The sequence below is a fragment of the Capra hircus genome, chromosome 8 (genome assembly GCF_001704415.2).
Source record: "Capra hircus breed San Clemente chromosome 8, ASM170441v1, whole genome shotgun sequence".
Taxonomy (NCBI): Eukaryota; Metazoa; Chordata; class Mammalia; order Artiodactyla; family Bovidae; genus Capra; species Capra hircus.
In genome coordinates, this window is record NC_030815.1 from 103,918,519 (window position 1) to 103,941,843 (window position 23,325).

The 23,325-nt window shown below is 48.2% G+C and overlaps 1 protein-coding gene across 4 annotated transcripts in view; it reads right to left on the reverse strand.

Moving 5' to 3' along the window:
* TNC (tenascin C) overlaps window positions 1–23,325 on the reverse strand; it is a 101,577-nt gene that overhangs the window by 6,398 nt on the left and 71,854 nt on the right. For all 4 annotated transcript variants that reach the window (XM_018052679.1, XM_018052680.1, XM_018052681.1 and 1 more), the window contains 10 exons: window positions 22,760–23,032; window positions 16,850–16,972; window positions 15,612–15,755; window positions 13,352–13,471; window positions 11,098–11,241; window positions 9,981–10,111; window positions 6,356–6,488; window positions 4,633–4,784; window positions 3,561–3,657; window positions 2,553–2,714 (listed from right to left, as the gene is read on the reverse strand). In XM_018052679.1, coding sequence (XP_017908168.1) covers window positions 2,553–2,714; window positions 3,561–3,657; window positions 4,633–4,784; window positions 6,356–6,488; window positions 9,981–10,111; window positions 11,098–11,241; window positions 13,352–13,471; window positions 15,612–15,755; window positions 16,850–16,972; window positions 22,760–23,032 — 1,479 coding nt within the window. The remainder of the gene's footprint in view (window positions 1–2,552; window positions 2,715–3,560; window positions 3,658–4,632; window positions 4,785–6,355; window positions 6,489–9,980; window positions 10,112–11,097; window positions 11,242–13,351; window positions 13,472–15,611; window positions 15,756–16,849; window positions 16,973–22,759; window positions 23,033–23,325) is intronic.

Genomic DNA, 23,325 nt, shown 5'->3' on the forward strand with positions numbered 1-23,325 from the left:
ATTGGACCTGGGTCTCCTGCATTGCAGGCAGGTTCTTTATCCACAGGGACTTGAATGCCTTGTTGACTGATGAAGCCCCCAAGAGCAAGAGGCTGGAAGCTAGATATGATGAAACAAGATGCTCTCCTGGGGAGGGGCTGGCTGCCCTCAGTACTCACAGGAGGAGGTGGTTCCAAGGGTGAGCTTCTGAAATGAAGGGGCAGATTATGGCTCAACTTCTGTTGGAAATACAGAGAGATGGGTGGAGGCCGCATTCCTGCGGCCTTCTTGCCCAAGGTGCCTTTGTTTGCCCTGTAACAAGATCTTCCTTGCCTGAAGTCATCTCAACAAAAGAGGTATTTGTTGCTAGGTAAGAAAAAGTCAGAATTCCCTGATGGATGCAAGAATGAAAACAATGCTCCAGGTCTCTCTTCATTACCACCAGCCTGATCACTAAAGAGCTCTGACTCTCCTTAGGTTGAGACCTGCTTCTGGCAAATCATACCTGGAGACTTTTCCCATTATGGGTGTGTTCTTTCAGGGCCCAGAGGTTGGGAATGTGCATAGCATCTGTCTCCTCTGTTCTCATAAACGTAATGGGGAGCCACCCCAAAGCAGGCAGGGCTTGGCATGGGGTGGTCACGCTCTTACACTTGATCTCCCTTGTTACCAAAACCACCTGTGAGCAGCCAGGCTTGTCCCCTGGGCCCACCTTCCTCAAGCTGTTATGTCTTGGGCAAATCGCCAAACTTCTCTGAGCCTCAGTTTCCTCACCTGTATATTAGCAATATCTCCCTGGATATATATATATGATATGTATCATTTATAATATAATATATAAGGCAAATGAAATGAGGTTTCCTGGTGGCTCAAATGGTAAAGAATCTGCTTGCAATGCAGGAGACCCAGGTTTGATCCCTGGGTCGGGAAGATCGCCTGGAGAAGGAAATAGCACCCCACTCCAGTGTTCTTGCCTGGAGAATTCCATGGACGGAGTGGCCTGGTGGGCTACAGTCCATGGTGTCACGAAGAGCTGGACACGACTGAGCGACGAACACTTTCACAATGCATATGAAATATCAGCAAAAAGAGGCTGCCACCTCATTTGCCTGAATGCCTATGGTTTCCTCGTTTGTTTCTCTTGTAACGTGGTGCCAGAAAACCACACAAAGATCATTTCAAGTCAAAGACATCTTCGAAACCTGAGCTAGGTTCTGTACTGGTCAAAGAGTGAAGGAGAAAGGTAGGGAGCGTCTCTGGTCACGGGGATGTGCCAGCTGAGGCTGGAGGGCCGTATGGCAGGAAGGCCTTAGAAAAGATTCAGCCGGTTGGGTAATGGAGTGGACTGTTTGCCACTCAAGGTGCAGGCCGAGGACCAGCAGTGCCACCAACACCGGTATCATGAGGGCCCTTATCAGAAACGGGGCGTCTCCGTTTCACCCCAGACACACTGTGTCAGCTCACCAGCAGGATCCCCCAGGGGTCATGTGTGTCTAATAAACAGAGAGGCACGGGAGTGCATGAGTATTAAGGCTCCCAAGACACTGCTTGCCTCTCTGTCTAAAACTGGTATCTAAACACGGAGTAGGGCTTCCCTGGTGGTTCAGAGGGTAAAGTGTCTGCCTGCAATGTGGGAGACCTGGGTTTGATCCCTGGGTCGGGAAGATCCCCTGGAGAAGGGAATGGCAACCCACTCTAGTACTCTTGCCTGGAGAATCCCATGGATGGAGGAGCCTAGTGGGCTTCAGTCCATGGGGTCGCAAAGAGTCAGACAGGACTGAGCGACTTCACTTTCACTTTTAGGTAGCTATAAATACATCTTAAATGTCCTATTTCCCAACCTACCCTAGGTTTTGGTGACCAAGTATCTACCTGCTGCTGCTGTTAATTTGCTTCAGTCATGTCCGACCCAGTGCGACCCCATAGATGGCAGCCCACCAGGCCTCCCGTCCCTGGGATTGTCTAGGCAAGAACACTGGGAGTGGGGTGCCATTTCCTTCGCCAACGCATGAGTGGAAAGTGAAAGTGAAGTCACTCAGTCATATCCGACTCTTTCTGACCGCATGGACTGTTGCCTACCAGGCTTCTCCATCCATGGGAGTTTCCAGGCAAAAGTACTGGAGTGGGTCGCCGTTCCCTTCTCCCAAGTATCTACGTAGCCCTCTTTACCATTGAGTTCAATTGTAGCTCTGCCCGATTAGCACCTATCAAATGTTTGTGGTAAGTGGATGGGCCGATGCAGGAAGGACTGCTGAGTGGGGGAACTAGCTGAAAGCCCGAGATGTGTTCGACGCCCTGTGGGCTCCGTGAGTGGCTGTGCGTACCCGCCGCGCCGCTGTACCCACCTGCCGCGCCGCTGTACCCACCTGCTGCGCCGCTGTACCCACCTGCCGCGCCGCTGTACCCACCTGCTGCGCCGCTGTACCCACCTGCCACGCGCTGTACCCACCTGCCGCGCCGCTGTACCCACCTGCCGCGCCACTGTACCCACCTGCCACGCGCTGTACCCACCTGCCGCGCCACTGTACCCACCTGCCACACGCTGTACCCACCTGCCGCACCGCTATACCCACCTGCCGTGCCGCTGTACCCCTCCACCTTCAGCCGGTAGCGCGTCCGGGCGTCTCCCACGCTGAACTTGTCGTAGACAGCGTAGGCCGACTGCCCGTGGTCCCGCAGGTCCACCCGGAGCTCGTACTGCCCCTGGGCTGTGATTTTGCTCAAAGTGTCCAGCCCTGTGGATGACAGGCGAGGGTTATCGAAGAAGCACAGTGACCGAGGCATTCACTCCTCCTCACCGCGTGAGAGCGGCGGCTCCGTGTGTACTAAAGAGCTTTGCGTGATGCACCTGCTCGGCTCCTTGCTGTTGCAACACCAGGTGACACATATGCAGTGTCTGAGCCTCAGCTAAGATTGGGTTGACCTCTTTGCCCTGCCCGTCTCCTAGTGTGTTGTGAATATCAAAGGAAATAAGGTGGAGAGGGTACCTTTTCCACTCTAAGGCTCCTTACCTGTAAAAGGCAATGGGGCAGATATTCCCAGGCTCAGATGCTGGAATGTATGATGGTGTGCTGTGCCAGAGGCAGGTTATGGCAAAGTGTGAGTCACAGTAGGGGATGGGTGATGCCACTGTAGTGCTGGCTGAGAATTCAAGAGCCACTCACGTCTTTATTGGCTAGATCCCTACGGTCAGCAGCTTAATCTCTTTGGGGCTATTTTCCCAGGTGCAAGATGGGAACTTTGTACACTGTGGGGCTGCTGGGAGGCTTGGAGGGTGTGGCTCTGAGGGGCCCAGTCAGCACAGGTGAAGGGCATCAGTGAGGATAATGCTCTAACTGGCCCAGGGGTTGACTTAAGGCTAGTCTTATTCTTAGGGTCAGGCTGTTGGCTCTCCTCTGATCAGATTTTTAATGACCCAGAGAATCTCAAGTTTTTTCCATTGAAAATCTGGTATTCTGTGTTGACCACCAGAGCTATCGTTTCCTCCTAATCCGTTTCTCTTCCACGTTTCGCTGTGGGTTAGGACAGACGACAGGGGCTCCGAATGGGCATTTGGGGCATGAACACGCAGGCTGTATTACCAATCCAGAACTCTTCTTTTAAGTCCCCAAATCCAGCAGCGTAGGCCTTCCAGTTGCGATAGAAGTCCTCACGTCCATTTTTGCGTCTCAGGAACACCTATGAACACAAGCAGTGAATCCGGGTGAGCTGAAGCCACTGAGGGAACGAGAAGGCATCTTTCTGAGAGGAGGCAATGCTCACTGTGGGAAAGACACCTGACCCCACCTCTGTCCTCACTGATCTGGCATGTAATTCAGTGCACACACGCCGCCTCCCCTCTCGGAGTCTCAGCGTTCTCCCCCGAGGAACAGGGATGAATAAGACCACCACCCAGCTTTGGGTGATTGTGATGTGTCTGGGTAGGCCATACATGTGGGGACTCAGTGAACCTCCTGCTCAATTCTGCTGCCAATCTAAAACTTCTCTAAAACATAAAGTTTAATAATTAAATATTCATTGGAAGGACTGATGCTGAAACTGAAGCTCCAATACTTTGGGCACATGATGTGAAGAGCCGACTCACTGGAAAAGACCCTGCTGCTGGGAAAGACTAAAGGCAGGAGGAGAAGTGGGCAGCAGAGGATGAGATGGTTGGATGGCATCACCGACTCAATGGACATGAGTTTATGCAAACTCTGGAAGAGTGAAGGACAGGGAAGCCTGGTGTGCTGTGGTCCATGGGGTTGCAGACAGCGACTGAATGACAGCAATAATTTTAAAAAGTACTACTTAGCTCACATGGCAATGGCACTGAAATCACTCTTGGAAAACTCCTAGCACAGCAGTGCCTGGCAGATAGCCAGTGTCCATCAGTAAACTTAGTGGGCTCGAGGACCACTGCCATTTATATATCACAGAGCTGTTTGAGGATCAACTAAGATAAATGATGAGAAAATGAGGAACAGCTTTTTATCCTCAGCTTCTTGCCCATTACTTTAAGAGAGAATTCCTGAGTGTTTCCATGTGACAGGCACTGTCTTGCAAACCCTCAGGCACATTAGGGTCAGAGGGCATGGAGGGGACCTCCCCGCCTCTCCTCTGCCCCCACCCCTCCTGTCTGAGAGGCCTGGAGCCTGTCTCCATGATACTCACGATCCATCCACCCCCGTCAGAGGTCATGTCGCAGAAGACTTCCTGCTTCTGGGTCTTGTCGTTGTTCAGATAAATGGTGTAGACGCCAGAGGTCGTGTCTCCATTCAGCATTGCCTGGGAGCAGTCCCTGGGGAATCGGTACAGGACTCCAGCTGCAGGATGAGAAGGAGGAGTGATTCTCGGAGCAGGAGCTTTGAAGTCACAGGCTAAGTGCTTGTTGGCTAGATGCCTAAGGACAAGCAGCTTCACCTCTCGTGTGCAAGGGGGAGGATAAAAACTATTTTGTGGGAGTGCAGCGAGGCGCAGAGGTTATGGATAAAAGGGACCCATTTCAGCCTTTTATACTGATGGAAGCCACATGATACCAGTGGCAGGCGCCCTGCCCTGCTTGAGGGCTGTGTGTCAGGTTGATTGTGATCAATCAGGAGCATGCAGGTAGCACCTCATGGACACCTGATGGACACACCGGTGTTGGCCAAAATGACTGGGTCTCTAGCATCCAGGGCATGGCTCACTGTGGGTCAGGACACTCTGGCAGGCTGCATGCATCTCAGACTCTTCAGAGGATTCTGAGGCCAAAGACGAGGGAGGGTTCTAGTCCTGAACTTGCTGCTTCCTTGCCTTCGGACACTGGAGTAGTCATATAACTACTCTGAGCCTGGGAATCTTAGAAGGCTGACATAGGAATGTCTGGGGAATTTCTATTTGTGGTAACGTGGTGCAAAAAATTCAACACTGGATAGAAACGGATGATCTTGGGACTGTGCTTATTAGCAGGTAGACTGGAGAAGTGATGGTCATAGCAGCTCTTTTTTGTTGTTGTTCTGACCTCCTCAGTGTATGTTACCTTCCCCTGAGGTTGTCTCATTAGGTATTTTCTTGTCTGTTTCACAGCCTGGTCTGAGAGCGTCTTTAGGGCACATTTGCACCATGAGATCTGGAAGACAGGTGCTTAAGCATCGCCCCTCCTTCAGCAGGTGTGTGTGGAGTGACCAGAGTGAGGTGTGAAGGGCAGGAGGCTGCGCTGGGATACAGTCCGTATACCCAGTTCAAGGCTCTCCAAAGCCCCCCTCCTCCCTTCCTCTTCTCCACTGGCTGGGTTTGAGTGTGGTTCCCTGCTCCTGGAACACTGGAGCCCAGACCAGACTCTAACTCATGGTATAACCCTGAGCGGGTCATTTAGTCTCTGGGGGCCTCTGTTCCCTACCAGAAAACTGGGCAGGATAATCCTGGCCCACATGGGAGGCCTGTTTGTGATTTTAGAGGATAAGCAGGCTTTGTAAATGCCCACATGCTGAAGGAGAACACTGAGCTTATAAGGAGACCCACCAATGGCTACCCACTGGGCTAGGAGTTCAATGCAGAGATTCTCCCAAGGTCCTTATGAAGAAGGGCTCATCACTAATCCCATTATATGGATAAAGAAACAGACTTGCAGAATGGCAGTAACTCTCCTCCGCCACACAGAGCAGGTGGAGATGGGGAGTGAATCCAGCTGTTCCCCCTGCTGGCCCTCCTTCCCTCCCACCACGAGTCCTGTAACCTGCTACATCCACATTCTTCTGGCTTTTCAGGTAATTGCAGGTAATTGATTTTTATCAAAATGTGATAGAAGCATTTAAAGTAGCAGTCAGAGGAGAAGTGGAGGGTTGGTTCAGTCTCACAGAGTGTGATCTCAAGGCCTGGCTGTCCCCCGCTCCCCCAGCCCCCCAGAGCCCCTTACTCGTGGTGAAGATGGTCTTGACTGTCTTGCTCCTTAGGGTCCCGTTCAGTGCCTGAATCCTGGCTGTGTAGTAGGTGGATGGGCTCAGATCCGTCAGGCTGTAAGAGGTGGTGTCTGGATCCACAACGACTTCCTAAGGGCAGAAGAAGGATAAAACAGCCTTTGGCCACATAAATCCGCAGGGTATGGATGATGTATTCCTTTATTCACCCATCCATTCATTTCTTTGTTCAGCAAGAATCCACTGAGCCCCACTCTGTGCCAGGCTCCATGCTCATGTCAGGGACTTAGACACGAGGAGAGTGCCCTGTGAGCAAAGCTCCTGGGGCCAGAAGGGGCAGAGCAAATTCAAGTCATAGGAGGAGGCAATGAGCTGCCTCAACCATACTTTACTGAGGGAAGAAGCACAAGAGGTGGGCAGACACCAGATTATAAAAGACCTTCAGTGTCAACCTATGGACTTTGAAGTTTATCATGATAAGGAATGGAGGTTCCTAGAAAGTTCTTTGAAAAAGTGAATGCCGTGATCTCAGCTTAATCTGGTAGGAAGATGAATCACACAAAGGGCAAAGGTTTAGACTTTGAGACCAACTAAGTCAGTCGTCTCTAACATGGCTCTTTTTCACAGCCCTCTGGGAAGCTTTAAGATCACGCAGTGCCTGGGCCCCATCCTAGCGTGACTGAATCATCAGAGCCTGATGCGGGCGTGGCGATGGCGTGAGCTGACCCAGCAGGCCTCTTGTCTGGAATGGACGTATCCAGGAGAGGCCTCAGGCCCACTGCAACTCCACGTGCAGTCTGTGACGCACCACCGTGCTGCTGCCCAGAGGAGGGGATCGCTTTCAGCTTTGCAGGAGACCCTCGTTCTTTTCAGGTCCCCCTTTTCAAAACGTCTAGTGCCCGGGAAATCACCTTTTAGGAGATGACCCTGGTGTCAGGCATTGGAATTCCACCTGCATTCCTAGCAAACCACTGGCTCTCTACACAATGCTCTCTACAACCTGCAAACACAGCTGCTCAGATTTAGGCAGTAAGGAGTCAGTGTGGAGGCCCCTGGAAGGTTCACTGGCATCCTCACCACCAGTAATATGATATTATTCTGATTTTTCCAATATGGGAGCGGGTAGTGGGTGTGGAGGGCTGAGTAGTTTCAGAGAAGCTAAGTGACCTGCACTCACTCCCTAATGTGTCAGTGGTGGGGTGGGCTTGCATCTGTCTCCTAACTCCCTGTCCCGGACTCTTTCCTCCTCTACCAGGCTGATTTTCTTGAGTGAAATAGATAAAGCTGGGGATTGGACATGCAGGGAAATAGACCCAGGTGAGAGCCCATTTGATGTCAGTGACCCGGTGTAGCTCCCAGGTCTGGTCCTTATGGAAGGATAAGGTACAAAGCTGGCTTCCTTCAATTACCTGGGGGTACAATTACCTATCAGCTTTCTAAGCTGCTGCACAAAGTCTGTTGCTAAGCAATTAGGGTAGATTGAAATGAGACTCATGGCTTCAGGCAAACAGGATGCCTGACCAGGAAGGGCCCTCACAGACTGGGGAGCACAACGCACTCATTTTACAGATGTGAACACTGACAGCCAGAGAAGGCAAGGGACTTGTCTCTGCTCACGCAGTGAACTGGTTTACTGTTACACCGACTCCTAGAAGGGCCATGACGGTAACCAGAGATGTGTGTCCACTTCTGGTTAACCATATTGAATTCACCAGTTTATTTCTACTTGCTTCTGATACCCACTGACATGAGAGGGAGAGATATAAAGTATAAACCCACAGGATGAGGGGAGTGGCAGAGGAGACAGCAACAGGCATGTGACGTCACCAGAATCTTGATCGGCGAGAAGTGTGGGGTGGTGGACAGAACAGAGGAAGCCTCAGTGGATGGAGTTGTTCAGAGGCTGCTTGATGAACGCTGCAGAGCCCAGCAAAAGCTCAGGAATGGAATGCACGCAAAAGCAAAGATGCCTTTGAAGGCCAATGTGGGGTGTGGTTGAACAAAGGTTTGTTTAAAACTTTGTACAATAAACAGATTCCCAGTTCTCTCTATCCCCCAGCAGTCTGGACGACTGTCCTTCCCAGCCCAGGTGAAAGGCTGAGGTTTCCTCTCTGGACAGGCTGAGCTAGACAGGAGACTCTGGATTCAAATCTACCATGCCCAGCTGCAGGGGAGCCTCAGGTGCCACACTGGCTAGAGGAGAACTGAAGGTGTACACACAGTGGGGCCCAGGCCTCTTTTCCAATGAGGCTTTTGGCAGCCTGGTGTGAAGTTTTGTGGAGGATCCTCCACGGAGAGTGATGAGCTTGAGAAATAGAGCTTGCAGTCCTGATGCTTGGGAATCCTCCCATGAAAATTTCTGGGTATGTGCTGAAGAACTGATGTTTTTGCACTGTGGTGTTGGAGTAGACTCTTGAGAGTCCCTTGGCCTGCAAGGAGATCCAACCAGTCCATCCTAAAGGAAATCAGTCCTGAATATTCTTTGGAAGGACTGATGCTGAAGCTGAAACTCTAATACTTTGGCCACCTGATGCGAAGAACTGACTCATTTGAAAAGACCCTGATGCTGGGAGAGATTGAGGGCAGGAGGAGAAGGGATTGATAGAGGATGAGATGGTTGGATGGCATCACTGAAGCAATGGACATGAGTTTGTGTAGGGTCCAGGAGTTGGTGATGGACAGGGAAGCCTGGTGTGCTTCAGTCCATGAGGTCACAAAGAGTCAGACATGAGTGAACTGAACTGACTGTGCCCAATTGCTCTATAGCGAGCTCCAAAGTTGACAAGCCCTTTCTGTGCTCTTAGACCTCCCAATCAGCTATTTCATTCTTGGCTCCAATACAAAAAAGGTCAACCGACATTAGGGGCAAGTCTCCAACATGAAACATGGTGACCCAAATCAAACCAAACAGCAGCAAACCAGAAAAGAGACCTTGGAGGAAACAATCTGTAGGCGGAGGAAGAAAATCCCAAGAACATATATTCTTAGAAGCAAAGAGAAGAAGATACAGGATATAGAAACAATGTGCTAGAAAAAGGTCAACGTGCAGAAAATAAGGAAAAGATCTTGGAAATTTAAAGGATGGTGACCAACATTAAGACATCAATAACATGTTTAGAAGGTAAAGGTCAGAAAACTTCTTTCACTTTCTCAAGTTATTTCAAGTTAAAAAGTATAAGGAAAAAAATTCATGGGTAGAGAATATAAATAAAAACTGCTGTAAACAGTTGATGTCATAATGCACATGGTGATATATCTATCATTATATAATGGAACGATGCCATCTGTGAGATACATGGCAAAGATGCAGAAGAAGCTTTTGGCCTTTGCTCAATAAAACACTAAAGGATAAAGAGTCTAGCTCCTAAAATGCCCTCAAGTCTTGTGAGCTGTAGTTCTTGACCTTGGCTGGCTATCAAAACTGGAGTCTGGTTAAAATGAGACCGGAGGCTACAACTTACGATTCAGAAAGTCTGGCATGGTGTCCAGTTCCTACTAATTTCTTTCCAGCTCCCCAGTCACACTAGCATAGGAGGGACAGACTTCAGATAATTCTTCCTGACTTTGAGAGTCATGTAACTGTTTCATTCAGTCACAGGGATTTGTTTATATACATCAAGATACCTTGATTGTACCATCCACAGATTCATACACCAATAGGTAACCAGTGACAGACGCCCGGGGAGGTCTCCAGGTGAGGAGGGCAGATTCCGACTGAACCTCCGTAGCAGTGAAGTCTCTTGGAGAATCAAGGTCTGGAGAAGAGAAGACATTTAATATCAAATAAGTCAGCAGGTGTGGGCTTCCCTGTGGCTCAGACAGTAAATAATCCGCCTGCAATGTGGGAGACCTGGGTTTGATTCCTGGGTTGGGAAGATCCCCTGGAGGAGGGCATGGCAACTCACTTCAGTATTCTTGCCTGGAGAATCCCCATGGGCAGAGGAGCCTGGTAGGCTAGTCCATGGGGTCACAAAGAGTCGGACACGCCTGAGTGACTGAGAACAGGTCATCAGCTGTGGGATAAAGTCCCTGGCTGGGTACCAGGAGGCCTGAGTTCAAGTCCTTTCCCTAGCATTGACCCATATGACCTCAGGTGAAGCCTTCCCCGTCTGTAAATGAAGAGCTTGAGCCACGTGACCTCTAGAGACACATGCTCTCTGTGTTTCAGCTCGTCCTAAGGGCCATGTTTTCCTGAGCCCAAGAGGATCGCAACTGGCTTTAGCTGAATTGGGGGAGAAAGACACAGCCATGAACGTAATTAGAATGCCTCCCTTTGTTTCTAAAGAGGACAGATGAATGCTGGTATTGCCCTCCCCCTACTCAGTGGACACCGCTTCCATTCCTTTGCCTGTTGCAGTCTGAAAAAAAGATCTCAATGTATATAAAAAACCCAGCGGACATCTAGGAAAATTTGCCTTTAAAATCTTTCTCTTAAAAATATTTCCCTGCCTAGAACATGGATCATTAACTACTGGGTTTAGGGCCAGTGGGGACTGGTTTTCCACTTAAAAAGCCCTCCTCTTAAAATCATTTCCTAGTCTGTGGGGAGAGCAAGGTCATTTCAGTTCAAAAGGAAATGGTGTGTTTCTTAAGGTCTTGATTGAGGGGGCATTGGTGGATTGAGTTGCTGCTGATGTCATCACATTGCAGGGAGCTGACTTGAGAAATAAGAGATGGAGAGGGATACTGTTAAAGATAGAGGCAGTGGGTAGGCTTTTTCCAGCCCCTGGTGTCTTTGTACCTGTGGTGAACTTGGTGGTGATGGTTGAGCTCTTCTGGGGCCCTTTCTCAGCAAAGATCCTCAGTGTGTATTCCGTGGCAGGCTCGAGATTGGTCAGTGCATACTCCACCGTGTTCCCAGACACCATGCGGGTAATTTCTGGCACTATACAGGAAATATACACACCATGGCAGTTACCTCTCCCCGTCTGGGCTATCAGTGGGCATGGCCAACAGTGCACACACCTCCTAACACAAGCTTTCAGTGGTCCTACCGAAAAACAGGTTTGATTTCTGAGATGACTCATACTCTTTTCTCTCTCTTGAGCACTCACTTGGTATACAAAGGATTTATCCTATACAAAGGATTTATCCTATACAAAGGATTTAGCCTGGAAAAATCCAGTCACCAAATCAGAAGGAAGAGGAACTAGGGGTCAGAAGACTTTGCACATGGTACCCTCGGGACAGTGTTGCACAGAATCCAGCTAGAGGAGCGTTGCAGGTAACATCCCCATGCCTCAGGCTACCCAGATTTAATTTGTCCCATTGCTTGCTCTCCTATTTTTTCCCACTTACTCTCACGTCCTTCCATAACTTGCCAAATGTCATATCTTTAGGCTGAGGAACCAGAAAAATCAGGTGACATAGACAGACCAAAACCTGATTACTGGCTCTCAATCCCATTGGGACAGGACCAAGGGTGGACCCCACGCCATGGTGTCCAGGTGTCACCGTCCTCATCACAGGTGACCAGCTGGCCTGGCTGGCCAAGGCCTAAGAGGTTTCCCAGGGTATGGGATTCAAAAGGCTAAAACTGGGAAAGTTCAGGGCAAACTGGGATGAGATGCTCACCCTCCTTGTCATTCATGATCCCCCTCCACACACACACTCATCTGGATGAGGATGTGTCTATGCCTGCATCCACAGTTTCCATGATTCCCGTGAACTATACTCTGTTTTATTTTAGGTGAGACAACATCATCTTCCCTGACTTGCAAGAGTTTGCTCACGGGGAATATTTAAAAATAAAAAAAGTAGAAAAAAAGAAACCCAAGAATTCCTCTAGCCCCACTCCACCTTTCCTCCAAACCTCACGAGGAGCTCTCTCTCATAAGAGGTCGCCAGGGCTGAGTTACGATGTTCAGAGACCCCCGCACAGCTTATGCTGTGCTCACATGTTGTTACTGAAAGTAAAACAATACTGAACCATCAGATATGAAACTCACATATACTGTGAAATTAAAATAACATATTTTTTCCTAATCTAGTTCCTGAAAAATAGGGATTTGTTCACTGACAAGGAATCTTTCTTTTCTCTCTTATTTGTATTTAATTTTATGTGCTAGTGGCTGTAATTCACTGGTGCCCCAAACAAGTTATCAATATTGAATCTTCCAGCTGAGTAAATGAGCACAGATGGTTGAAGAGGCAAGGAGAGATCATTTCTGATTTCTTAATCAGATCAGCTCTAACTGGCCCCGTCTGTGGCATGCAGGAAATTCAGTCTCCCCAAAGCTGTCTGAAGTAGTCCATTTACGATTTCAGATTGTGGACTCCTTTGTAAGAGGTGAGAGCTGTGCCTGTAGAGGGCACAGATGGTGATGGCAGAGACCAGCAGGAGGGGAGGAACAGGCTGGAGATGCACCCTCTGCTTTCCTTTAAGTGGCCTATTGGCCTCCTTGATACGATCGTGGTGTTGACGCTCTTCCATTTGACCACAGCAGGAAGATACAGGTTGGGCCCCTCTCGCCACCACTTGCACAGGCCCCTTCACACCCATCCATTCACCAGCCCCTGTCCCAGCCCACGAGTCTGTTCTCAGGTGGCAACTGAGAACCATAAGGACGTTGCTGGACTCACCAACCTACCCTCGCATCTCTGTACATCAGTCCTAAAGGAAATCAACACTGAATATTCACTGAAAGAACTGACACCGAAGCTGAAGCTCCCGTACTGTGGCCACCTGATGCAAAGAGATGACTCCCTGGAAAAGACCCTGAGGCTAGGAAAGGTTGAAGGCTAGAGGAGAAGGGGATGACAGAGGATGAGATGGTTAGTTGGCATCACTGACTCAATGGACGTGAGTTTGAGCAAACTCCGGGAGATGAAGGAAGGGAAGCCTGGTGCGTGCAGTCCATGGAGTCGCAAAGAGTCGGCCATGAATAAGTGACTAAATACAAAAGCAACGAGAGAGGCAGAAAGAAAGAAGAACAGGAAGTTTCGAGCTGGACAGACACTCCTCAGAGAGGGGAGCGTCTTGGACATGACCTTACCTCTCTCCCCTGTGTAGGAGATGACATAATTATCCACAGGGGCGATGGCTGGCTGCCACATGGCCAAGGCTTCTGAGTCAGTGATGTTGGCTGTCACCAAGCTAGATGGGCCATCCAGAGCTGCAAGGAAAGATAGTGATGTGTTGGAGAGATAGTCAGCCATGGGGTAGGACATCAGACCACAGCTACTCTGCTGTCTATCCAGCTCCTGGACTCCTGGTGTGGGACACAGTGTCAGAAGCATGGAAGAGTTCTGACCTTGGAGCCAGGATGACCTGACTTTGAGAAAGGACTCCTTCCCTTGCTGTCTGGGTCATCTTGGGCCTCTGTTTCTCATCTGTAAAATGGGTATAGAAGCTCTGCTTGGCTTTGTCTTCAGTGATACTTTGGTTTTCACATGATATTATAGGTGGAAAGGTGCTCTGCGAACTGCGAAAAGCTGAACATATGACAAGGATTTCTATTTATAGTTCACGTTACTTTCTCCAGGGAAAGGCTTTACAAAACCAGGATAGGTACAGAGTGGAGGCTGCCGGTGACGTCTTTGGTTTTGAGTAATAGCTCTGGTTCGGTGGGCTATGGAGAACACGGAGACAGGCTCCGGGGGCCGGTGGTCCCGGGCTCTCCCTTGGATCCCCTGTTGTGAGTCTGTGTGCCTTTGGGTCATTTTCCTTCTCCACACCTCACTCTCCTCAGCTGTCACAGAGTGGCTGCTATAAGGACGAACTAGATGATGTGTGTGAAATGTGCTCGGGGCAGCACTCAATAACTGCAGTTGGTCTTAACATGACTATTAAAGTTATTTGGAGTCTTCAGAATGATTCCTAAGTGACTTGTGCTGAGAAGGGCTGGAGAGTCACAGTTCTTGGCCCTTTGAACTGACCACTGCTACAACCCAACACCCCCTTCGTAGAAACCAACCTACATGTGACTAGTTTCCGATGTCGTTCACGTCTGTGATTCAGTTACTCCGGGACCACAGCCCTGGGAAGATGCAGGCAGGCAGCCATCATCAGCTGACTGCACAGCTGAGGTGCCTGAGCCCCGGGAGAAGGAACGACTGGCCTGAGGGTCTCAGGAAGTGGTGGAGTACTTTGGGGGCACCCACCCTGTCCACCCGGAGGTCCTTCCTGTCTCATCTTACATGGACAGAATCTCCTTTAACAATGAGGACAATGGGGCCTCCAGAGGAAAAAGATCCAGGCTTTGCAATCAGTTGCCATGGAGAAGCCACAAATGAAAGATTTCTAGGCGGGGGATGAGGATCTGTGTGGCAGGGTGGGCAGGACTCTGGGTTGAGACGGGAAGTTTTAATTGCATATTAGCAACCCTTTTAGACTATTAGGATATTTTTTAAATTTCCTGTGAGGCCCATTCTTCAGATCCCTTAATGGATTAGGCTGGATAATTGCTCATATATCAAAGGATAAATTGTTTAGAGGCATGGGAGCCTGAAGAGAAATTTTCCACTTCATTCTCCTTCAGTCAATTCATTATTTTTTCCCTCTGTACACTGCTGTACAAATCAGGTTATAATAGGAAAATCATCCTTTATCTAAGAGGAACGCAGTTTGGAGGCAGGCTGACCTAAGATCAGGTTTGCTTCCAGCATTTACTAGCTATGTGGACTTGGCCAAGGCATGTAATTGCCCTGACTTCAGTTTTTCCCTCTGTAAAATGGGAAGGATATTAGCTATGAGAAGGAGGTTAGCTATTTTAGTTTACATGGGAATGGTTGAGTAACAGCCCAAATACAAGTTGTTACTTTATAGCTATAGCCATTCACGTGTCTGTGTGAAGCATCTGATTGGAAGGGTCCTTGCGGTGGTCCCTGCACCACGGAGGAAGGGAAGGAGGTGGATCAATGCGTGCAATGATCTATATTTACAGATGCTTTACATACAGTTTCCTAAGGTTCTTATAGCATCCTGCAAGGGAAGAAGAACTGCACCCATTTTACAGAGAAGGAAACTAGATCCTCAGGACATTAACTGATAGCTCTGTATCTAGAAGTGGCAGAGCCTGGGATTCACACCAGGTCAATATGATTCCCCAGCTTGTGCCCTTTCCCCCACAGTTCCCTGGGACATGGCGGCCCAGGGAGGCTGAGGATGAAGCTCAGGAGAGGCTACAACTGCGTCAGAAATGAGACCTCTGGTGCTCCCAAGCCAGCCCACTTTCCACTAGAATTTCCTAAACAAAAACATTTTTCTTCTAACTGCTGAATCATGAGCAATGATGCTGAAGGTGAGAAAAACACCTGTGGTGAGCGTCCCTGAGACAGGCTCGCTTTCCTCAAAGCCCTTCAGGGCGATGACGCTGACCAGGTAATCCGCTCCAGGTAAGAGTCTCAGCAGCCTGGTCTGGGTCTTGGTCCCATCCACAGTCACTGCTGAGGGCGTACCTGGAACACAGGAAAAGCAGGCGGGAATGGTGAACCTCACTGGCACTTAAGCACACCTGCCCCAAGGATGGGTGTAACTGGTTTATCCAGCACCATTTTCTTCACTTCTCATTTGCTCCTACCCTCTGGCATAAGAGAAGAGGTTTTACTCTTTGTATAATGTTTTTTTCCATCCATGCAGAGGCCAAAATCTAAGCCAGGGGAGGAAAAATTATGAGGTCACAATGTGCTAAAAATGGCAAGTTTCCATTCAGTAGAGAGCTGGCATGTTGTATAAATTTTGTTCATCTATTTCTTCCCACAAAGGATACGGGAAGCTCGCTGTGTAATGTATATCTGATATATTTAATCCATTGTGTTCGCTTAACTATATATAAACTTATCTCTTACTAGCAGATACACTACTATTGAAGAAGATGATCATGGTCTGATTTGTACTCTTATATCTATTAAAAAGTCCAAAATTTATGTTTTTTAGAATCTAGGGGCCGGTGAGGGGCTTGTGTGTCAGTTGACCAAACTCCCTACAGAGATGCTACAGCGTGTCTCTGAAGAGACAGTCACCTTTGTATATACTTTGTATATACTTATCAACTAGCATCTTTGTATACACTAGCACTAACAGGGAGCTCACTGCCTCCCAGAATGTCTTTAGATAGATTTGAATGTGCTTCCTCCCCCCACCCCCGCTCCGTGGTCTTGTGGTCTCTGTTATGGCCCATGTGCCTGAACCAGAACTTTCAACTCTGTGAAGTCACAGCTTCCCATCCTTTGCTGAGACAGACAGATTTGGGGGCCAAGAGGCAAAGATCAGTTTTGCCAAACAAAAATGGTCAGTGGGTTTAGAGTCTTTTGTCCTTGTGTGAAAACATTAGTGGGGATCTACTGCTCATAGAATTTTAGAATTACGAGACTGGAAATGATCTTTATAACATGATCCCTCACAGTATAGTTTCTTTCAAGGATCTCGTAGCACTTTACAAATGAAGTCTATTCAGATGGTCTCAAAGATGAAGAAGGAGGATGGAATTGTCTGAGTCACAATTCCACCCAAACACTCCAGATCCCTTCCCTCTCCCCACCAAGTGCCCTACCTCCTGCAATGGGCACATAGGTAATCCGGAAGCTCTCCACTTGGGTAGTAGGTGCTGTCCAGCTGACAGTGGCTGCGTTTTCGGTGATGTCTGAGAAAATGATTTCCTTCGGGGAGCCCATGGCTGTTGAGGAGAAAGCACAGGAGAAACCCAGAAACAGTTAACTCTCATTCATCAGTGATTCTTCCTGAATTCCTTATCCATGAAAACTCAGTTTACGTCTGAGCCAAGCCTTTAGGATAGAGGATGTGGTGATCTGTGGTCAAGTTATGACTTGATGGAAACAATTGCTCTTTCATTCAGGTACAGGGCCCAGAGCTGCAGAGCTGCCGTTTGGTTTCATCCAAAAAGAATGTTTAGCACCATAGCTGACAAAAGTGAGGGTAAGTGGGTAGTTTCACAGTTTGAAATAACCCTCCTTTCATTTTTGATGTTTATCATTTTTTTTCAAATCTTTGCCTTTTAATTCCTTTTATGATTAAAGAAAATTTTATATTAAATGATACCAAGTCTTGATGGGTCTTCCCTGGTGGCTCAGATGGTGGACAATCTGCCTGCAATATGAGAGGCCCGAGTTTGATCCCTGGGTCTGGAATATCCTCCGAAGAAGGGAACAGTACCCACTCCAGTGTTCTTGCCTGGAGGATTCCACGGTCAGAGGAGCCTGGTGGGCTACAGTCCATGGGGTCACAAATGAGTTGGACATGACTGAGCGACTAACACTTTCACTTTCAAGACTTGATAAGCGCTCAGTTCTTTCACTTTATAAGGATTAACCCTCACTTAGAAACCACTGAGAAGAAGGTATGGTTGCAGCCAATTTACAGGAGACTAAACTGAGGCTCCACTTTCACTTTTCACTTTCACGCACTGGAGAAGGAAATGGCAACCCACTCCAGTGTTCTTGCCTGGAGAATCCCAGGGATGGGGGAGCCTGGTGGGCTGCCGTCTATGGGGTCGCACAGAGTCAGACACGACTGACGCGACTTAGCAGCAGCAGCAGCAGCAAACTGAGGCTCAGTTCTCCAATGAATATCCTTGTGATGTGATTTCAGTCCCAGGACTGGGCAGCAGAGCTGGGCATAGCCCTGGGATTCTGGAAATGATGTTTACGTGGAAACTAACCTCGACAACAAACTCATTCCCAGAATTGGGTGGAGATTCAGAGCCAGAGGAGCCAGCTCAGAACCATCCCCAAGGCAAGCCCCCCTTGGATACTTGGTCTACCTGCGGGGAAAGCCATGCCCTGGGGGACAGTTTTTGCTTCGTAAATACCTCCCCCTCAAACCCAGTTTCCTTTGGCTTTTCTCTGTGTATTTTTTGGCTTAGCTTTTTGCCCTCTTCAGCTGACCATGCTTAACCATACAATCCAGGAAACAATTTTCGGGTCTCCAGGGAGCTCATTTCCTCATCTTTTTCCCTCTGTAGCCCACGTTGATCACTAAGTTCTGAAACCCACAGCCCACTTTGGGGAGCTTTTTTTCCCCTCTCCGTTTCTGCTCTTTCTCCCTCCTCCGACGGCGTTCTCTTGTGATCTGCTAGCCACCCCCAGATTCTGCGGCTGCCTGGGGTTTTTCCTTCTCCTTGGAGGGCTTTGGAAGCCACATGGCTCTGGAGTGGGATGATCTTGATTGTCCAAACACCATGGAGAGGCTGGGCAACTAGGGGCAGTTCCTGTGACTTATAGGAGCCTCCCTTGCTCCATCTCAGTGGGGAAAGTGGTGCCCACTTTCAGGAATGTTTTGAGGATTAGTAGAGATGATTGATGTAAAACCCTAGCACAGAACTTGGCACACAGCGAGAATTCAGTGAACATGCTCGCTTTTTCTTTCCTTTCCCATGTGACTCTCTCGCATGCCGCTCCCGCCCCTGCCACCATGGGCAACCTGAATTTTGAAGTTGTCACCCAGGAAAGATCTAGATGAGGCAGAATGAGAAAACAAAACAAAACAAAACAATCCAGTGAGGTGTGTAAACTCAGGCACAGGGGCTCTCTTGCTGCAAGCCTGGTCCACTCTGACCTTCACTCTGTGAAACTCATCGGGCCTGGTCCTGGCACATTTTAGAAGGTGCATCTTGCCACAGCTCCCCTATCTAGATCCCAGTTTTCTCAATTGCAAAATGGCAATATTATCTGCCCTGTCTTTAAAAAAAAAACCCCATGAGGATTAGTACCCTCATCTGTCATGCACTCCCGAGGGATGTACTCGATGAAAGCGCCAGCAGGTGGAGAGCCGCGTATCATCTGAAGAATGGCACAGCAGTGGTGAAAGTCCAGGGTCAGTGGTATTTTTAGACAACAGACCTTCCTAGGTGTGGAAGACACTTTGTTATTTTAGCATGCGCCCTGCTGCCCGGCCCACTAGTCTCCAGCACCAAAGTGGAAGAGACGGCCAATGGGGACCTGAAGGCTGAGCCTCATAGAATAACTAAATTTTGCCTATTGAAAAGCTAGGGAGACTCAGGAAAGGGAACGCCTCTGAGTAGACTCTTGGTTTTCAATAAAAGTTCCATTAGGGAAACATTGGAAAGTGCTAGAAATTCTCAGGGAGGTTGAAGAGGACTTCTGTTTGTTCTCTGCATAAAATGTTGCCTCCCCAAATCTGGAGCAAATGTCTTTAATAATGTCTCCATTCACAATCATTTAAAAACCTTTTACCTTCAACATATTTTTATAAATACTTAATATACATGAATCCTGTGAGAAGCTAAGGAGACGGTTATTGTAGCCAGTATGATTTAAGGGCAAGGACTTGGGGGTACACTGCTCTGTTTTGAATTCCATTCTGGCTTTACTAGGTAACAACCCCTTAGCCCCTTAGGCCTCTGTGAAATGGGGCTGAATGTGGCGCTCAGCTGGGCTGTCCGTGTCCTGTGAGTCAGTGGGGTAAAGTGTGTCAGTTGCACTGCCGTGGGTGGCGTGAAGTGCAGTCTATAATAGGTGGCTATCATCTTTACACTTAATGGGAGTCAGAGCCAAAGGCACTCGGCACAGAGAACCTGGCTCCTGCAGGAGGAAGGACTGCTGAGCACGTGGCTCTGTAGACCCGCCGACCCAGGGCCCTAGACAGGATGCTGCTGCAGCTCTGTGGTTTGTGGTTTCAAGTGCATCCGAACTGGAACTGAGTGGAGGGGCTGGGAGGCTGCCTGGCTGGGAAGAGTGAGATGGGGTGAGAGGGGGCACATTCTGGCGCTTGGAGAGGGGCTGCCCCCTTGGCTTCAGGGTGTGGAAAGGGTGTACAATTAGGGTGGTGATGGGGCGGGTTAAAAGAAGCATTTGAAGGTCCTCACTATCCCCAAGGTAGGCAGTAGGAACCTCCAGAAGAGAATGACAGAGTCATCTTACTCTGGTTTCGGATTTTGAAGTATTTTCTTTTCTATTCTAGGGACCATCCAGATGGTCCCCAGAGGCTTGTTGGCATTTAACTTCCCAGAGACAAGAGAAGCTCCTCTGGGCTTCCCAAAGGGGGACCAAGGCCATTGTGAAGAAGTGGCTCGATCCAGGAAATGGAAGAGCAGCCATTGGAGATGCAGAGATTGGCAGAGGAGAGAACAACCCGTAACCTAAGGTCTGGCAGTAGGGGAATAGTTAAATAAACAAGATGTGGGAGTAAATCTGAGATCTATTAATAAGCAAGGAACACACACACACACACACACACACCAATGTGTGGAAGAGTGGGTGTGTTAATCACTGTGCCAGAAAAAAAAAAAAAAGCTGGAAAAAAGAGAGAACACAGACTTTGGTCTAATCTTGTCTGTTTGTAAGAGTATTTCTGCAGAGATTCAGAAGACAGTAGTCATGCTGACTGCTTCCAGATAGAGCAACTTAGTAGTGAGGACAGCAGAAGAGAGACCTCATTGTATGTTCTTTTTAACTTTTAACTTTTCAACCAAGTGGACCATTATAAAATGTACATTAAATCACCCAAACATAGTATCAGCTAAAATTGTTATAATGGGCAAGGAAAAATACTCAAGGTTCCTGGTCTGATGGGAACCTGATAGCTGACCTTTGAGTTTGAGCCTATCGGCCAAGTGAGGGGACAGACACTCAGAGGGGGAAGGAGACTTGCTCAGGAGCAGGGATCAGATGCTACGAGATCTGCCCAGAGGCTATAGGCTTAACCACTTTGCAACACTGCCTTAAGCCACCTTCTCCGCTATGGGGGCACTCGGGGCTGCCAGCCTGTGCTCAGGGAGTGAGAGGAGATGCTGCAGCAGCTTTTATAAAGAAAAAGAGGAGCAGAAAGAAGGATTTACAAGGAGAAAGAGTGAAAAAACAAAAGGGAAACTTCCTGAAGCTGATGAGGTGACTGAGATGTCATCTGTGCTCCAGAGCCACCTCTCCGCTCCGTCCAAGTACCAGAGCACACGTGTGCACACGTACACACACAGACACAGACGCATCTCTTCAGCTGTGAAATACAATGCCCCAGCGAAAGAAATCAAAGAAAGGGCTATCTTACAGAGCCTTTTCTTTTGTTCTTAAAAAAAAAGAGCTCATGATTATTCATTCTCTTTTTTGCTTAAAAACTGCAGAGCCTCTGGGGGAAAAAAAAAAAAAAAAGATCAGCAAAACATAATCAGCGATCAGAAGTAAACTTTGAAAAGCAGTGTTTATAAACCAGGGTCAAACCAGCCTCTGCCTCTGATCTAGAGTTGTTTTGTGGGAAGCCACAGGCAGGAGACAGGCACTCATGTCCCGGGAGATGGGGCATCTATGTTAATAAGAAACAGGGCATTTCCTCTGGCTGAATTACTGCCTGGATCTCAGCATTTCCTCCATGTCTACAAATACCAATTTTTATTTCTACAGGTGGCTTCTCAGCTCACTTGGTCCTGAAAGTTGGCATCGTAAGATACTCTGGACAAAGGGAAGGTGTTGTCTAGTGTTGTGCTCTTTGGGTGTCAGAGGCGGCAAGCGTGTATAGTTATGTTATGTAGCCTGCCTCTATTTCTAGTAGTAAAATAGCTTGGTATTTAGGTTCTACTCCAAATCTGGCTGTGTGACCTTAGGCCAATCACTTCACCCTCTGAGTCATTGGGATACATCACTCCTCAGGTCCCTTTACTTCTGCTTGTGGTTTTACGATTGTTTCCCCTGGTTCCTCTGAAGCAGCTGTCTCTAGCAAATGCTCCAATTCTGTACCTCCCTTGGTTTCCTGAAGGAATTCACCCTACCTTACCATTGAAGGTCTGTCCTTTTCTCTTTAAAGAATCATGTTAATCTTAATATTATCATTTTAAACCACCTTGTAATGGCCATCTTTCTTTATTCTTCTGGAAAGAACTCATATTGAATAGAATTTTCATTTCTGCCTCTAGTGCTTTTCAGAGTTGCTATGAGTATAAAATAAAATGCGTGAGCCTGCCAAACCTGCTAACCTCTTCTTTTTTCCTTCTTGATCAAGGTACTGACTATTTACAGGTAGAATTTTAAAAGTATTAATCTTTAGAGGTAGAGGTACCACTTCTGCATTATACCCTGCATAGCTTGAACATTTGACCAAAGAACATGGAAGTATATCTCTGGATAAAACATGATAACAGGCAGAAAGAAGGGTCTTTGGAATTGGAAGAAAAAGCAATGATTATAATGATTATCTTAATGACAATAATGAAAATGTACTCGCTCTCACTAGCTCAGCCCTAGCTATGTGCCAGGCCCTCCCTATGGGCTTTCCATGAATCATCTCCTTCAATCCTCACAACACTATTAGGTAAGTGGCATCACTCTCTTTTTGCATAAACACTTAGCCACAATCACACTCACAATCATCCGGTTTATAATCAAGAGTCATGATTCAAAACCAAGCTTGTGTGCATGCAAATCTCTAATAATTTCCCAGCGCTGTGAGAAGAGGAACAGAGAGCTTTTCGCTAGTCTCTCCCATTTATATATGGTACCTGTTGTTGCTATGGCAGTGACTGGCTGGGATCGCCTTCCACTGCTTACTCCATAGAGTTCAATTTCATATTCAGTGGCCTCTCTGAGACCTGTTATGTCCCTGGTTCGTTCGGGGGCAAGGAGGGTTATCTCCAGTGGCTCGGACTGCTTTTTGGTATCTCTGATTTTGAGAACAAAACTGTCGAAGACTCCTTCATCAGCTGTCCAGGACAGGCGGAAACCATCTGGGGTGGCGTCTGAAACCAGAAGGTTGTCAACTTCCGGCTCGGCTTCTAGAAGGGAAGAGAATGGTGGAAGGAGGAGAAGATCACTGAGCAGCCCGTGCCATAGTCGCGCCAGTGGGGGTATTGATATGCAGTCGTGTCCCGGCTCTCAGAGCGAGAAGTGTCCTGAGATACCGAAAATGAAATGGTTCAACGTGGACATGTCTAGTAGGTTGAGGAGAGGAAAAAGAGAGTTGATACATTCAGTACAAGTCAAGTGAGTGCTTACTTGTGTGAGTTTTGTCTAAAAGCAATTCTATAAATCCACATCTGGACTCAGCAAAGACCCCTTCCCTGCATTA